The sequence below is a fragment of the Xyrauchen texanus genome, chromosome 31 (genome assembly GCF_025860055.1).
Source record: "Xyrauchen texanus isolate HMW12.3.18 chromosome 31, RBS_HiC_50CHRs, whole genome shotgun sequence".
Lineage (NCBI taxonomy): Eukaryota > Metazoa > Chordata > Actinopteri > Cypriniformes > Catostomidae > Xyrauchen > Xyrauchen texanus.
The window spans coordinates 6,373,395-6,391,657 of record NC_068306.1 but is presented as its reverse complement, the minus strand read 5'-3'; the positions used below and the strand labels follow the sequence as shown (position 1 = coordinate 6,391,657).

Here is an 18,263-nt window from a genome sequence, read left to right as displayed (position 1 = left end):
GCTTTTATCCAAAGCGAAAAAGAGGAAAACATAAGCAAATCTGACTGTTTTGTATGCCAGCATCAGAGTCTTGAACTTGATACGTGCATCAACCGGCAGCCAGTGGAGAGAGACAGAGGGGTGTAACATGTGCTCTCTTTGGTTCATTAAAGACCAGACGTGCTGCTGCATTCTGGATCATTTGCAGAGGTCTAGTTGCACATGCAGGAAGGCCTGCAATGAGAGCGTTACAGTAGTCCAGTCTAGAGATGACAGGGACTGAACAAGCAGTTATGTGGCATGTTCAGAGAGGAAAAGTCTTATCTTCCTGATAAGAATCGAGGTGAGACTGTAGCTGTACTCAGCTGCATGGTGATGAGGTGTTCAGCTGCAGTGTTGGCTGGAAGGACGAGGAGTTCGGTCTTGGCTGGGTTGAGTTGCAGGCGGTGTTCCTTCATCCAGGCCGAGATGTCTGCCAGGCAGGCAGAGAATCGAGCAATCACTCTAGAGTTGCGTGTCATCTGCGTAGCAGTGGTAAAAGAAACCATGTGACTGGATGATGGGTCCCAGTGGTGATGTGTGTGTATATAGAGAAGAGAAATGGCCCAAGCACCGAACCCTGAGGTACCCCAGTAAGTAACTGATGTGGCTTGGACACCTCACCTCTCCAGGCTACCTTGAAGGACCTATCTGAGAGATGGTAATTAAACCAGTCAAGCACAGTTCCTGTGATGCCCAGCGAAAAAACACAAAGTCAGCATGAATCCGTAATCCGTACGACTAATTCATGTTTTCATAATTAAATTAATGTCTTCATAAGCGATATGATAGGTGTGGGTGAGAAACAGATCAATATATAAGTCCTTTTTTTTACTATAAATCTCCACTTTCACTTCCACATTCTTCATGCATGTCGCCACCTACTGGTCGGGTCTGGTGGAGATTTATAGTAAAAACGGACTTAAATATTGATCTGTTTCAACACCTATCATATCACTTCAGACGGCATGGATTAAACCACTGGAGTCGTATGGATTACTTTTATGCTGCCTTTATGTGCTTTTTGGAGCTTCAAAGTTTTGGTCACCATTCACTTACATTGTATGGACCTACAGAGCTGAAATATTAATTTGTGTTCTGCAGAAGAAAGGAAGTCACATCTGGGATGGCTTTAGGATGAGTAAATGATGAGAGAATTGTAATTTTGGGTGAACCGTCCCTTTAAGGAATCGCAATATTAATTAAGTGATCACCAGCACATGATCATAAGAGATGAGAACAAATCTAATTTAACCTTTTATTTAACCAGTCAAGTCACTTAAGAACACGAACAGCCTGGCAGAAGGTCAAAGGTCATGAGATGAGTATGGTGTCAGTATGTGTTGTGTGTATGGAAGGTTATAATGGAAGGTTAAACCACTGAACAGCTTCTTATTTACTGTTACTAAGTTAAAGTAATATCTGACCCAAAAAATGGCTCTCCATTATGTCGTTCCAAACCCATTTCATTCTTTCCTTCTGTGGGACACAAAAGCAGACATTTTTAAGAATTGTACTGGTAGATTTTTTTCTCATGCACTGGGGACAGAGGCAGTTCCCAGCATGCTTTGCATGGGACTTGATGTGGTGAGGAAGTATTTTGTAATGAAGTGTTATTTTATGCATTTTTGTGCAAGACGATAAAAGGTGGCGACTTGATAGTGTCCAATGTTGTTGTTTTGGGATTTGGAGCTGGTTCTGTTGTGCTGGGTCACCATTGTGGTCACCCATTCACACACACACATTCATACACCAATGGCGGCAGAGCTGCTATGTAAGGTGCTAGCCTGCCATTGGGAGCAACTTGGGGTTCAGTGTCTTGCCCAAGGACACTTCGGCATGTGGAGTCATGTGGGCCGGGAATTGAACCACCAACCCTGCGATTAGCGGCCAACCCGCTCTACCACCTCTAACCTTGACCCCTCCGCGTTTCTGGGGGACGGCAGGACACTCCTCCGCCCCCGGCAGCGGCTCCATCGCGCCAGGAGGTCGGGGAATCCAGTCCCCACTCGCCCCGTGGACGACGGCCGTTCCCCGCGTCCGGGCGGTCGGGCTACTCCGTCACCCGGCAGATGGTAGCGGCGCTCCCTGGATGGACAGTAGTGTCGAGGAATCTGCGACGGGCATCCCTCCTCCTTCCCGGGTTTCGGCACCAATGTAAGGGGGTTAAGATGGGCAAGGAGGAGGTGAGAACCGGCTTATATGTTGTCAATATAAATAATAATTTAATTAAACTCAAAACCAAAACACACAAACATAAACACACACACGACGGACATGCCCGTAATTCTCTCTCTCTCGAACCGTCGTCACCGGCCGCCTTTATCCATCACGCGCCCCATCAGGCCGATTGGGGACCGGGCGTGCGACATTCTAGCCCGGCCCCGCCCCCGTCCGCTCCACAGTGAGTTTGCATATCATTAAAACAACAATTGCAATATTATCGTAGACGATATATATCGCACACCCCTAGTTAGGGACACATATAAAATCCCTTTGAGGCTGCTTAACTGGGCCCATTTACAACTGTGTTGAAATGACATGAACACATTTTCTGATAAAGAGTTAATGAGCTAAACAAAGAGGGAAAACATGAATTGATTCATGATTTAATCATGTCAATTCAAAGCATTTTTGTTTTTCAGTGCATCATAAAAGTGGTCCAGATGACTCGAGCACTACAGACCACATCTTAGAAACCGTACAATCGCTGTAACAACAGAACTTAACTGGTTAAAGTCATTATTCACTGATAATCTGAACTCTTTGACTATTAAACTAATTCTAAGCTTTTATATCAAAAGGTTTTTAAGCTTGTCATACACATAAATTAGTTCATGTGTGTCCAAACTTTTGACTGGTACTGTATTAACTCCATCTCTGCTTTTGGCTTGTTTTACCATTGGCCATTGACAACATCTAATTACAAACTTTTGTTTCAATTCAAGCAATTCACATTTATCGTATTCATCTCTCTGAACAATCAGATGCACAAATGATATCAGAAGAACTGCAGGTCATCATCGTTTGCATTCAGACAGCCTCTCTGAACGGTCACACCAGACTTCTCGCTCTGTCATTTTCCCCCCTCGCCCTCTTTCCGTGTTCTCATTCTGTGTTTCTCACTCTGGGGACTGAACCCAGAAACACACGGTGAGCGGGCACGTGTTTCAGCCGCAGATCAGGATGGGAAGTCTGCAAAGTAAAAGATAAGATTATTAAAAAGAAATTAATTATAGGTCTTGCATCAGTGCAAAGGAATATTCTGGGTTCAGGACAAGTTGAGCTCAATCAACATCATTTCTGGCATAAAGTTGAGTTCCAAAAATGTATTTCGACTCGTATCTCCTTTAAAAAAAAAGCAAAGATCAAGGTTACAGTGAGGCACTTACAATGGAAGTGACTGGGGACCATTTTTGGAGGATTTAAAGACTTATAATTAGAGGTCGACTGATAGAGGATTTTACTGATACCGTAACTGAGTTGGGCAGTGTCTGCCGATAACGGAGTAATCGGGCGATAGTTTTTCAAACTGATACTGAATGAAAAAATAACACTCAAATTAAAATAGTGCTGAACTTATTCACAAAAATAAACAGTTCTGACACAAACAGGCGGAGCACAACAGATCGGAACTGAACGCGAGAATCTCGGGACACGCACTTCTAAGTTAAACATCTTAAACATCTGAGAAACGCTTATAAGAGAGCAAGTACCTCCACCTACTGTAAGGGGCTGTTCACACTGAACGCTTTTGCAACCATCGATTTGTTTTTCCATGTAAATGCACGCTAGATGAACGTCTTTGTTTTTGTTTATTCAGCTGGTTCGACGTAACTGCTTGAGGTTCGATTTAACCCTTGTGTGCCAATGAAAAAAGTAACTCTGAGGTCCTTGGAGGACAAAAATGTCTTTGTTAAAAAACTGCCATAATAATATTATATATTAATATTATTTTCCACTTTCAATGACTTATATTTTTTAACCAACATCAGTCCTGATCATAACTACCAAATATTCATTCATTTTCAGGATTTTAACCCGTTAAATGCCAGTTTGTTTATATAATGCCACTGTTGTTTTTTACACACACACACGCAAATTTGTTAATACACACATACAAACACACTCTGATATCATACCAACACACACACACACAATTATATCTGCATCATTTCTTCAATGTTCCTGCAGGTCTCTATAATACAGAAAATAGGGGAAAAGCTTGTATTTGCTCCACAGGCTAAACATGAAGAAAAATGGCGCCATCTGGTGGAAAATTTAAAAGAATGTAAATTTTGAAGCCAGGGCACCAGAATGAAAACATAATAGCACAGAATTCATGATTTTATGCTTTAATGGCACTGGGATCAAATATTGCAGTTTTAATGGGTTTCAATGGGGATATTGTTGTCCTGAAGGTCCCGAGTGTGACTATTTTGTGTACACCGTGTATGTATTATAGATGTATTATTGGAACTGAGGTTGAAATATAAAAATTCCCCAAAAAATACTCACCTTTGGCTAAATTTATGCTGTTGGCATCAACACAGCCAAAATTATCGATTAAAACAAAAATGAAAAAGACCAAAAATGTCCCGAAGGTCGCACAAGGGTTAATGTTAGTGTCCTCTCAGCCTTGTCGGCAAACATACTGCTGTTCTCTACTAATGCAGCATCTAGTCAACAAATGAATTACTTTATTATGATATGACAATGTGTACTGTAGTGTACATACCTATTCTGCAATCTGTAGTGTAGTCTCACATGTCAATCAAACACCACAAGACATCAGCGAAGTGATAGTTTTATTTCGCCTCTAGAGGCCACTCCCATACTGTATAACGACAGCGGACCCTTCCCAGCCGCTCCAGCACCAGACACAACTGGGAAGGGTCCGCTGTCGGTTTTTCCCGATAATCGATAGTTCCAGAAATAAGTTATCGGTGCCGATTAATCGGCAAAACCGATATATCGGTCAACCAGATTTTATAAAAGCACTTGCATATATTTTTCTTTAAAACTTTTAGCTGTTAAGTTGTTAAAATCGTAATTGTTTGCAGGATAACAGGGTTTACGTTTGTACGTCGTCATGCTAACAAAGTTTTAAGCTAATATTGGATATAACATTACGCAGCAGTCCTTTGTTAAAACAGGAAGTTGAAGTGGTACATATCAAGAGGCTCATCCTTTCGTTTATACCAAAGCCATGAACCGTGGTTTGCATCTTGATATTGCTAGTCAAAAGCAAGTGGTCGTAGGATGCTAGAGAGCATTTGATTAGACTAATATTAAGACACGCCCCTGAGTGAAAGATGATGTCATCAATATTTTAGGTCCATTTTCCTGAAAGAGAAAGAGTAGATGGCATCAAAGGGGACTAATGGGGGACTAACCATGAGGACTAAAAGTCGCAAAACTCTCTTTTTGACTTCATGGGGTCTTTAAAATTGTCATCTTTGGCTCCGGATGAGAAAGCTCTATTTTATGAATTTGAGGACTTGCTTCATAAGCAGTAACAAGCTACCTGATGCGCTAAACAGCCAGACGTCACACGCAAATCTCTTTTAAACCCTGTTTTTGATGTCTGCTCATAAACCTCTCGCCATTCTTACGAAAGTGTGTCAGATTCTTGGCCAAATGCTTTTGTGCTGCAAAACTACAAAGTGCCCTTTTCTTCAGTCGGAGCATTTGCTGGTCTGCTATTTTTGACGTTTATGGGATGACGGCAATATTTTTCGCACTTTACACATTGCTTGATTGAGTTCAGTGCTCATATGCATGGAAAATGGGTCTGCCTGGACATTTTTATGGGCTCTCTTATCTAAATGTGAGGCCACTGAGTGAAAATGTCAGCATAAAATCACCTTTTTACTTTTTTACTTGCTAAAAAAACTTTTTTTACTTTTGTATTTTTTGTCTGATGTCACTGAGGGAAAATAATGTTAACCAACAGTACTCTTTAGGCTGCTGTTTGTTAATGCATTTTAGAGCAAAAATAGCAAGTAACACTTGATTTGAAAAAGAAGCGTGCCTTTTTAATGTAGTTATTGGTGAATATGTGTTTGTTTTCATGCGATGATTTCCCAGTTTAATCACACTGATATCTCACCCACTGTTTGACTGTCAAACTCACTCACTGTAAACAGAACTTATGTTTGTTCCAGAGTTATTAGCGAAAATGTCAACGTGCATATTATTGCGCCCCCTGGTGTCAGATGGATGTGCATGTGGGCCTGAGTAGTGCGGGGGATTTGGGACCATTCCACCAATTTTGGAATCTCTATGAATTACGGTCTTGGCGCACCAGATACTTTAACGGTGACTAAAGAGCCACGAGTCACTTATTCATAACAATATTTTGGACTTTTGAAAATCAAGATTTTGACATTATTGATTTTTATGAACAATTTACGATACATTTCTAGTTTCAACGTTATTTATACTTCAGACTTTTGTTTTGTTGGATGAGAGAAACAAGCTTCACATCATGTGACCCGCATTTGGTTTTCGACCATCGAAAGTTGGTCAAATTTGTGCATGGGGCCATATTGAAAGCCCCATATCTCTGGGATTTAACCACATAGGGCCTTGAAAATGTAGATACAAAATGGAAAGTTTGTTTTGAACCAGAATTCCAATAGATATTAAGATATCTTTTAGGCTTTTGGAGTTATAGGCACTCCAACTTTGGAAAAACAACACAAAAACGTGTTTTTTCCCATTTTTGGACTCTCACCATTGGCATATAATGCAACCTGGGGTGCTGAAGTCAACTGATTTTAGTAATAGACCTACCTATATCAGTGTAAAAATACAATCATTGTGCTGACACCTTTCTAAGGTAATTTGTTTTACCTGTAGATTTGCTCCAAAATAATAGGCAAAATTGTCATTTTGGCCACCCTCTAGAAAATATTGCATTACTCCATTAATATTGATCCATGTCATTTTCATATTTTGTATTTTAATCATCATTTACAATTATCTTTCATCAAAAAAAGTATTTACAAAATAAAAAATGTCAGCTGAAATCAGATTGATTGGTCAAATGTAGCTCTATCTGTGGTTTCTATGGGTCTTAAAGTGTAATTTACTAATTTAACCATCTAGTTGAATGTACCAAGGTATATCCTCATAAAAAAAAAAAAAGTCTAAATAATGTATTTATATTGTATTTTTCTATTCTGTGGTCTGTTAGTGCCTCATCTGGTTCATCTAAACTCAAATCTTCAGCTGTTAATTGAGCTGTTTCTTACTCGGCGAGCCTTTTAACGGTCTCTGTTTGTGTTCTTCTCTTATCAAAGAGCTGGACATGTCGAATCTCGGCTCTCTCCTTCAGATCGACGTCTCGCTCTTTGAATACGGTTCTACTGTCGACTATTTATAGCTGAATCCTAATTATCTGTGACCCACACACACACACACACAAGTGCTTATCACTGCCACCACATGTGAAATGCACAAATTTGCCCATCTGTGAGATAATGTAGCTGTGCCATTTGAATTTTACTCGTATGTTTGTTTAGGATTCGGAGTGTGTTTTTAGATTTATGTTGGTTTCCTTGGTTGGTGCTGTTGGATGTAGTCCATCTTGTGTTTTCCGGCTATATTTACCCCAATGAACGTTCCACTTGTTCTGATCATATTAGCCAAAATACAATGCTGATGTGACCAAAGAACCGTGAAAGCACCATGGTATTACCATCTGATGCCATCACTGTTCTACGGTACCGCCACTGGGCTGTATTGAGCATTGTGATATTCATGTTTGATTAGCTCTTGAGAAACTGTTACTCCAATGTACTATATCTCCCACAGGTGCAGGTGTGTGCTGGCGGACAACATCATGATCAAACGTTCACGGTGATTCGACCCATGATTCCACACCAGGCCGCCCCATGCCAGCCCGTAAACATGACGAGCACTCGCCCCCTTGAGCTCTTCCTCCGTCGCCCGGCGACCGCTTGACTGGATGCGTAACCCCTCCTCCGGTGATGTCATGCACAGGTTTGAGGTTCTTGGGATTGTTGGGGAAGGTGAGTACGTTGATTGATTTTGACAAATAAAAGTGAAATGAGGCAGAAACGTAATTTCCTAAAGAAATGGGAAGATTTGACGAACACCGTTCTTCCTAACTCCTAAATCCACAGACGTCATCCGCACCAACTGTCATGACACTACTTCTACAGAATGATAGTATCATTTTTATCTAATTTCTATCATTTCAATATTTATACATTTGAAATGACACTTTAAGCGAAATGAAAATATAATCAATTACGAAGTGGTCAAAATATAATGGCCTAAATATTCCAAAAATTGTACTACCTCTGGCTTCTTCCACTGACCCATTTTGCAGTGATTTACGACAACAAGTGGAAATGTACATTTTAGTCTTACAAATAAGACCATAAATGCAATTGTAAATTTAAACAATAGTAGTAATAATAATTTAAAAAAAACCAGTGCAGGACGGGACTCAACAGGTGGTGGTGGGGTGGAGGAGGGTGCCATGTTAGCACACTGAAACTGCAATATGATCGATTGTGAGCTAGGGCTGTCAACGAATATTCTAAATTCGAATATATATTCGAATAGTTTTAAAAACAGAAATTCGAAGGTGAAAATTAATATTCGAATGTGGAAAAAAAGCGCCCACGTAGCAGATGTGCGGCTGTCTGCTTTGGCGAGTGGGCGTGCTGCCTGAGGGGTCTTTGTTGTCACATTTCTCGAATTGTGTGCCTCATTTTATTTAACGTTAAACAGAAACATGACTAAAATGTAAGGCTACTATACTGACTGAATAGATGTTGCATGAATAAGGTAGGTTAGATACAGCAGTTTCATGCACTGCAGGCTTCCACTGGTTTGATTATTTACCGTTTCATGTCAAGGAAAAGTTCCATGTTTACCACAGCACAGCTCGCTCGAGCGTTCAATGTCGGTTCTATATACTGTAAAACTTCAATTAATGTTAATAATTTGTTTTAATCACTGAATGAAGCCTGCTATATTTGGGACAAGAGTCGCGACCTTATATTGCTTGCACAAAACTCTTGATCAGCACTCAACATTTGTTTATTGTTGTTGTTCTTTTAAACCGTTATCGCAGAGAGGCGTGAGGGCGAGAGAGAGAGAAAGAGTGCCTGCTGCGTCGCGGCGAGAGTGAGGTCTTGGCCATTAGTTGATTTACTTGTTTTTGTGTAGGTAATACGTTGTCAAATATGTTTAAACTTAAATAAACTACCTATACAAATAGTTATGTCTCTTTGTATTAATTTGTCCTGTTATTGACGTAATGCGCGTCATTGACCAAATGCGCAACCAGATATTCGAATAGTTCGAATATATGTGTTTTTTTTAGAGGGAATATTCGAATGTCATTTTTGAGCAATTTTGACAGCCCTATTGTGAGCAGACTTATAAAGCAACGGCTTGCATGTGATTGGCTAGGAGTTACCCCGCTAACGGTGCGATGATGTACAACTACGTACGCTTACATTTCCACTATATTTTCAGAGTTTGGACATTAACTTTATTACCACCTGCTGGTGGGATCTACAAACTGCAAAAGCAGAAATGGAGGTTCCAGTGAGGCACTTACAATGGAAGTGAATGGGGCCCATTTTTGGAGTGTTTAAAGGCAGAAATGTGACACTTATAATTTTAAAAAGCTCTTAAATTAATTATTCTGTTAGAACTTATGTGTTATTTGACTGTAAAGTTGTTTCATTTGTCGTTTTAGGGCTTTAGGGTTTACAGCATGGCAACAACGTTTTAAAAGTGGCTGTAACTTTTCACAAAAAAGGTTATTAAGGGATTTGTCACACTAAAATCATGGTAATGTGTAATGTTTATGTTTATGTACTTTCAAAACAGTGAGTATTTTAATGTTTATGGATTGGCCCCATTCACTTCCATTGTAAGTGCCTGACTGTAAAAGGAGGGACATGTTGAAATACATGTTTGTGGTAATCAATATTATGCCACAGATGCTGTCGATTGAGCTTCACTTGTATTGAACAATTCTATGTAATTTATCCATGTTTGAGGTGAGTCTCTCTCTCTCTCTCTCTCTCTCTCTCTCATTCTGTACATTTTGAATGAGGGTGTGGTAAAAGTCTCAAGAGATGGGGTTATTTTTACTTCCATCTATCTCTCGCACACAGATGCCCCACTAACTGCAGAGAGTGTGTGTGTGTGTGTGGAGGAGTGCAAGTGGTGAGATCGTTGGATGTACGCTGTGTCTTTCAGATGGTTTTCCAGACCCAGAAAACGAGTCTAAAATGGTCTTGGGTCTACAGTACTCAAACTAGATTTTTACACAATCTGAAGAAAGGTGCTCGCCTGTGCAGAACACCCCCCCCCCCCCCCATAACGTTAGGGTGTTGTGGGTGGTTTTTGCTATGTGGTTACTTGGATGTCCTGAGTGGTTACTGGCCCAAGTCTCCATGATATTCTGGTTTCTAGATATGGCTCGGGTGCCTTTTAATGTAAATCTATTGGATATTTTCCCGCCAGCTTTATCGTCCACCAGGTGAACATCGTAATGGTGCAGGACGAGTTACACAATGAAGGACGAATACATAAATTGGAGGTTTGTTTAAATCACTAACCATAGCTACTTTTGATGCTTGCCTTCGCAAACTCTCCAAATAATGGTTATTTGGACGAAAGCTAATCTGTGATGCAAAGAAAGCTTCACACAGCCCAGGAGAGCGGTCAATTATAAAGATCATGAGGATGGAAGATTATGTAAAATAATCCAGATTAACACATAATAATGTAGAAACTATCTCAGTGTGTGAGCCAATGCTCTCAAATTGACCGTAGATGAGAGTGTGTTTGTGTGCCCATATGCATATTTGTGTGTGTTTGGCAGTGTGTTTGTGTTTGGCAGTGTGTGTGTGTGTGTGTGTTTGGCAGTTTGTGTGTGTTCAGCTGTCAGTAGATCAGTTCCTGGTCTTTCTCTGTTGGCCATCAGTAGTTTAATCTCTCAGCTGTTCTGTCTTCTCTTGTATTCCTTCATTCCGACTGACGGCAATGTTTACCCTCTCACCGCTCAAACTAATTAAAATCAATTGATTTCATTGAGATTTGCTCTATAACTGCAGTCACACTGTAGCTAAAAACAGATTTCATCCTAATTGTAATATAATTTGGTTTTGTTCACACAGAGTTTGGTTGTTTACACTCTCTCACACTCTTTAACTCGTCAGAAATGTGTAAAACACGTAACTGCACTGTTACACTCCCTGTAGCAGTGCAGTACCCCCCAACAAAAACGCACTGTAAAATTTTAAAGAGAGGGAAAAGGCCAATGCGGAGCGGCAGTGGAAGAGAGAGGAAAAAAAAAAAAACACTTACTAGCCGGTTCTCCGATACGCAGTTGCTTGGTACTCGGCCACTCCTCCACCCTCTAACGGACGACAGCCGCACCTCCCCGGGCGGATCGGAGACGGTCCTCTGGCCCCTGGTGGACGGAACGCCCCGCCATGTTCTCAGGGAACAGAAGGGGTCTCCCCCGCTCTTGCTAGCAGTTCTCCCACTCCAGGCGGTCGGCCAGGAGCCCCTACCCGCTCCTGGCCGGCGGTCCTCTCTTAACCCCGCTGCGTTTAGTGGCTGGTAGGGGTCTCGCCCCACCCATGTCAGCGGCCCTGACCGCTCCAGGCGGTCGTCTAGGAGCCCCTTCTCCCCTTGTGGTCGTTCCTCCGCTTCCAGGCGGCTGGGCTCCTCCGTCCCCCGGCAGATGGCCACGGCTGCTCCGTTGGGGTGGATGGTAGCGGCGAGAACTCCGCTACGGCGTATCCCTCCTCCTTCCTGGGTTTTGGTACCAATGTAACGGGGATTAATGGAAAGGAGGAGGAGAACCGGCTCAATAATATAAGTGATATTTAATTAAGAATTTAAACCAAAGGACATAAACACACACATATGATGGACAGCTGCCCGTTAACACTCTCAGTCGGCCTTTATCCCTCTCGGAGGCTTGATTAGCCTGATAAGGGGCCGGGTGTGTAGAATCACCAACGGCCCCGCCCTGTCACACTTTACAAAATGTTTCATTTGTCACATTATAAACAAACGTGAGCAATGGAGCCGAGGCAGTAAATAAATGCGGTCACTTAAGCTGTGCGGTTGCTCACTTGATAGAGCATTGGACTTTGAAGTACATTAACATTAGCATTTATTCATTTGGCAGATGCTTTAACCAAAGCGACTTACAAAAGAGGAACACATGAGCGAATCATCGTAAGGAGCCATAATGCAAAGTTTTACTAGCATCAGAATAGTAGTATCCAAGACCGATTTAAATTGCACTCATTTTGTTTTTGTTTACCTCTCATTTGCATTTAGGACACTATTGGTTAGGTTTAGGTTAAAGCTTTAGGGGAGGTACGTTTTACTCATTAAAACCTCCATGTAATATTCGCTTTATAACACTCTGGTCTGATTCCGACACCATTTCACTCGCTTTTGGCGCCCCCCGCTGGCACGGAATTTCCATTTTGCTAAATTTTTGCTACGGTCACATAATGCTCATGAGACCAGGATTGAACTATTGCAAGATGCTTGATCATTTCATGTTGAACGTTCTCATTATTCACATGACATCCACAACAAACATGGTGGATACGCTTGTCGAATTTTGCGCCAGTAAGAACAGGTCACCGATGTCCACTGTTGTGCCAGTTACGGGTTTACGGCCTCTATATAGGATAAACGCTTCATGAAGATTAGCCTGTTTCATGTGAGTTTCCAGACTCACTTCCTCCGTGTTCAGAGACACATCTAACGTTCCTTCTGATTGGCATGGAGCTGTGGAAAGCTGTGGACAGGGCTTTTGATCATGCTGTGGATGCCTGTGGCTATGCCAGCATCACGTCTTTTATCATGCAGTACATTGAGTTCTGGAGATACCGGGCACTCATGCGCATCATGCAGGCTGCCGCACCGCAGGACACTCGCACGTGTATGTGCTGTTATTTTGGGTTCCTCTTCCTTTCGCATCAATTGCAAGATGATGTCATCGCATTTGTGAATTGGAGGATGAATCAAGTGACTCCGAGCTCGAGATGATCCCAGAGGAGCATTTGTTTCCTCAGAGGAGACTTTCAAAGCTCAGGAGGCTTAATGGGGTTCTCCGTTACGTTTAGTTGAAGTATCTACTTTGTCTCGGATGTTTCTCCTAAAATTCAATAAGAGCAATAAAGATCAGACGGTTGTTGACAATATGGATAACATGGCTCACATGTGTAATTTCATCGCTATGTGAGAGACACGAGAGATATTAAAATGATGTTCTTTCTGACATGTGCCCTTTTGTAGATGATCTTAAATACTCCATTAGTTAGAACAGCCTTGATTTATATTTGATGTACGTATACATTATTTATATTCGTGTACAGAACTAAAAATAGTGCAGATAATCTCTGTCCATATTAAATATTGTTTCCTTTTAATTATTCATGCCATTAACGTGATCACATCTTTGACATCGTATTATATGAATCAGTTTTAATCACCTTCATTATTTTGTCAGAAAATTCCGGCTATGATTAATCCAGTTTTACCTTCCCATTTAAAATGTTCCTTTTTTTTAATCTATGAAGTTATTCAAAATGAATAAAAAAAATAATAATTTTTGAAGGTTTTTTTTTTTTTTTTTTTATAAAAAAGTGAACCATTTTGTTTTAAATGTTATTTATATATATATAGTATATATATATCATATATATGTATATATATATATATATGTATATATATATATATATATATATATATTTGTTGTCATGTGACAAGAAAACCATACCAGAGAAAAAAACATCCGATATTTTGACATTTTTATGAAAAGGCACATTTTGTTCAGGTTCTACTTCTCGATATTTTATATTTTTTGGTAATTATTTACCTTGAAAGCTATGCATTTTACTTGATGGTTACAGCACTTGACACTTTAAAGTCATTAAACCAATTTGTTTTGTAAAAAATAAAAAATAACAAAATTGTTCTACAAACTTGACGCATATGTTTGGAAATACATTATATATTTAATAGATTTTTTTTCTTTCTCAGACAATATAGTGACAAATAGTGCTGTACGATTAATCATATCGCAATCGCGATGTCAGCCTGTGCGATTACCGCAAAATGCTGCGATTATATTAAATCAGGGTCTCAATAAGATCTACCAACTAAAAAAACACAATTTCATTTAAAATAAGAAGATGCTTGTTGGGACTAGTGCATGTATCCACATGGAATTCAAATTCTAATTAATAAAAAAATATATAATAATGTTCAGTGGTGATATCATTCAGTTTTAACACTAAACCCAAAACACCTACAGCACAATAGATTACAATAGTCAGGACATTTACCAGTAAATATTGACCAGGCGAGGTTTTGTTTATTCAGTTGCCATGACAACTAGGTTCGTGCCTTCCAAGGACTTCTGAGAACAGAGCGTGAAATTGAGTTGTTGTTGTACCTTAATTTACCTTATTCTGATGATTTGCACTGAATGAAATCAGACAGTTTTGCCTAATCCGGGCAGTAGCATCGCAATTTCGCGCTCTGTTCTCAGAAGTCCTTGGAAGGCACGAACCTAGTTGTCATGGCAACTGAATAAACAAAACCTCGCCTGGTCAATATTTACTGGTCAAGTGCAAGTCAGACAGAAACTAAAAGAAGGAAAGACATTACATTTATTTTTATTAAACTTTATCGAAAGTACATTTAAATTTTGTGCGATCTACCAGCGTTGCCTTTGCGATCGACTGGTAGATCGCGATCGACGTATTGGGCACCCCTGTATTAAATAAATAAGTGCATGTGTGGACGTGACCGCCCATTCTCTCTGAGAGCTGTTTGCCCATTTTCTACACCGCTAATAAAGATGACCAGTCAGTCTCAGTTCAGCACCTGTGGTCATGTCATGTGAGTTTCCGGTGTGCAGTGTGGAAATCAGGTGAAGATGGACGCCAAGCAGTCCGACACTGAACTGGTGGCCAGAAAAAATAACACAGATCACAGCTTGGCGATATATCTTTATTTCATCCTTAAAGTTCATATAATACGGGAGCTTACCATGTAAATAAACACAAACTCCAAAACTGTCATTCTTGGTGTGGTCAGAGCCGCTTCAACCAGTCGCGGAGGAGACCCAATGTGAGCGGGAGTCGAGACCGGGAGAGATTTAAAGTTCCGCCGGCTGATGCACACTCTAACACAGAGACGCTCGTCTCACCCCGACTGTCCAGCTCACAACGTCCTCATCATGAGATCATCATGATTAGATCAATCTAGTGTGAAAAATAACACTAAAGTGTGTGTGTGTGTGTGTGTGTGTGTGTGTGTGTGTGTGTGTGTGTGTGTGTGTGTGTGTGTGTGTGTGTGTGTGTGTGTGTGTGTGTGTTGGGGCACACTTTTATATCCAGTTTCCTTTTCAAGAGAGTTTATAGAAAGTACATGTTACATCCTGCTTAAAGGTCCCTGTTTGTTTGGATAATCTTATTTTCGTGAAAATGTTCTTATTTATTGTTCTATTTTATTTAGGTGTAATATTGAGAAAATAACAAGTTTGCAGTAATGTAAAGATGTTATTTAATTTTGTAAAAATATTTTTATTTGAAAACACTGCATTTATAGTTGTTGTTGTTGCTAGTTTGTATGTTTGAGTTGAAAAATACACATTTCAGCATTATCAGTAATTTATTTGTGCAAGTTGACTCATGATACTATTTGTTTATTATATCGCAGTCGCATATTGCAATATTAGCCTCAATAATCGCAATATGACTTTTTTTCCCCAAATCGGCCCCAGTGAACAAACACTTTCATTGTCATGTAATATGAACCTCTTATTACACGGATCTCTGGAATACTCTATTCTGATTGGTCAATGGCGCCATCCAGTGGTTTAATTGTCTGGTCTCGTACTGTTGTTTTGTGTGGAGAAATTGATATTCTGACTAGTTTTCAATCTCGGGAAGAGGTTTTAAAAATGTTTTTAGGGCATTTATATAGATTAAAGATTATTATTATTATACAGTTAAGTCCAGTTACGTAATTTAATTGGTTAAAGCAGTCAAACGTCTGGTTGGCCTTATATGGTAATGTCTCATTGTTTGACATTGATGTAGTGATGCTATTTTGGAAATGTTTTTGGTGGAAGGGATTGTGTAACCGATAAAGGTTGGGCAGGCGGGAACCGGCTGAACGGTTAACATAAAGTTTAATGTCAACTCAACTTAAAACAACATAAAACAAACATGACGAACACTCATGCAGCGCGGCTGCGTCCCTCTCTCTCTCCCGAACTGCCGTCTCCGGCTTCCCTTTATCTCGCTCTCCCGCTGATCATCTGATTCAGTGCCAGCCGTGCACCCTCACGGCTCGGCAACACCCTCCTCCTCGTCACAGCTTGTAAACATGAAACACATCCACACTAATCCTTGTTTCTGTTTTCAGTTTCCTAATGTCATCTTTTTTTTGTTTTTGAAATGCTCCATTTTCTGTGAATAAAACGGCATTCTGGTGTGGAAGAGAGGCGTAAACGTAGCGAAATTAGTGCGTTTGCTAGTTGCATTTGCTAACGTTTTTTTGAGTGGTTGTTAGCGCTTTGCTATGTGGTTACTAGGGCTACATCCACATTAATCCATTTTAGTTAAAAAAAAAAATTGTTTTCAGTTTTTTAATGTCATCATTTTCCAATCTAGCAGTAATGTAGTGTTGTCGAAATGCTCCATTTTCGGAGGAGAATAGCCTATGTGTACATATATGGTATTTTTCTGCGTATTTATTATTTTATGCTTGCTAATGGCAGATTCAGTTATTTACATGTAATTGCATTCACACCATCACTGACACAAATTATACAGGTATTATAATGGTGATTTGTGCATTTTTCACCGCAAAACAACGCTGCAAATTGCATCAAAACAATAGAGAAAAAGCACCACATATTCAGCCATTTTGGGCCGCAATAAATGGGCCTTAATTTTTTTAAAAGAAAAAGTGGCATTTAAAATCCTGGTGGGACTGGTCTGGGTGGGACTGGTCCGCAAGTTGTTATGCAGAGGCTGAGTGGTTGTTAGGGATTTGCTATTTAGTTACATGGGCAACATCCACACTATTCTGTTTTAGTTCGAAAATTAGTTTTCAGTCTCCTAACATTTTCGATTTCCAAAGTGTGGTAATGGAGAGTGATATGCAGTTGCTATGGAGTTGCTAAGGTGTTTTGAGTGGTTGTTTGCACATTCCCTTACAAAAGTCTAGAGTCCTGGCAAACTTGCCGCAAATTCGTCGCTCATTAATTTTCATGCGAATGAATGTTGCGGCAAAATCTTCTTTGTCGCCAAATGTTTGCTATAGGTTGACGAGCGGCAAACCTCTGGCAAACATTTTTGTAAGAGTTGCTATGTGGTTTCTAGGGCTACATCCAGACTAATCTATTTTCGATTCAAAACATAAAGTAAACAAAGTATGCCGTAATGGAGAGCATTTTTCAAAACGATTTGCTCGTTTTTTGGCTTACTGGCGCAGGTTGTAATGACACACCACTCCTCAGCAAGTGTACTTTGCGTTTGGGGTTTGTTCAAGTAATGCACCCTTAGTGTGAGCAATTGTAATAATGATGCTTGGCTTAGCAAATGAGCAGCTTTCGTTAAACAAGACTCCTCTCGGATACCAGCCCAGATCGGTTGGATGGGTTCCTCCCTTGCATTTGAAATGGCTGCTCCTGAGGGACCATAGATCAGTGCCACACAATGTGCCAATATCATCTACAGCGCCAAAAGCGTACCACAGCCCACATTAACACACAAAGACACTCTAATTGAAAAACCACTTTCATTTAAGCACACCTGTGTACCAGTTTGTGGATTGTTTTGGCTAAACACGCTAATTCAAGATTTTTTATGTATTCGCCTGATTAAACAAACCGTTGGCAGCAATTGGACCCTCTGTTGCTTTTGTGTCCCAGAGGTCTTGCATGAAAACAGGATGTTCTTACACCTCTCTTAAAATCTCTCTCTCTCTCTCTCTCTCTCTCTCTCTCTCTCTCTCTCTCTCTCTCTCTCTGCTCTCTCTCTCTAGAGGTGACCGCAGGTAAATGTGTAAATCAATGCCTGTTTTTACCATGCCCTCCTTTCAATCCCTTCATTTAGCTCACAAAACACTCTTTGAGGTTTTGGCACGTTGACATGCATTTGGAGAGAATCGTGTTTACAAAGACACAG

General features: G+C 40.4%; 1 protein-coding gene across 5 annotated transcripts in view; it reads left to right on the top strand.

The window, feature by feature from the left end:
* The window catches only part of LOC127625165 (cyclin-dependent kinase-like 5), a 54,106-nt gene that overhangs the window by 1,090 nt on the left and 34,753 nt on the right, over positions 1-18,263 (top strand). For all 5 annotated transcript variants that reach the window (XM_052100261.1, XM_052100262.1, XM_052100259.1 and 2 more), the window contains exon 2: positions 7,840-8,057. In XM_052100261.1, the coding sequence (XP_051956221.1) occupies positions 7,994-8,057 (64 nt within the window). In that variant the 5' untranslated portion in view covers positions 7,840-7,993. The remainder of the gene's footprint in view (positions 1-7,839; positions 8,058-18,263) is intronic.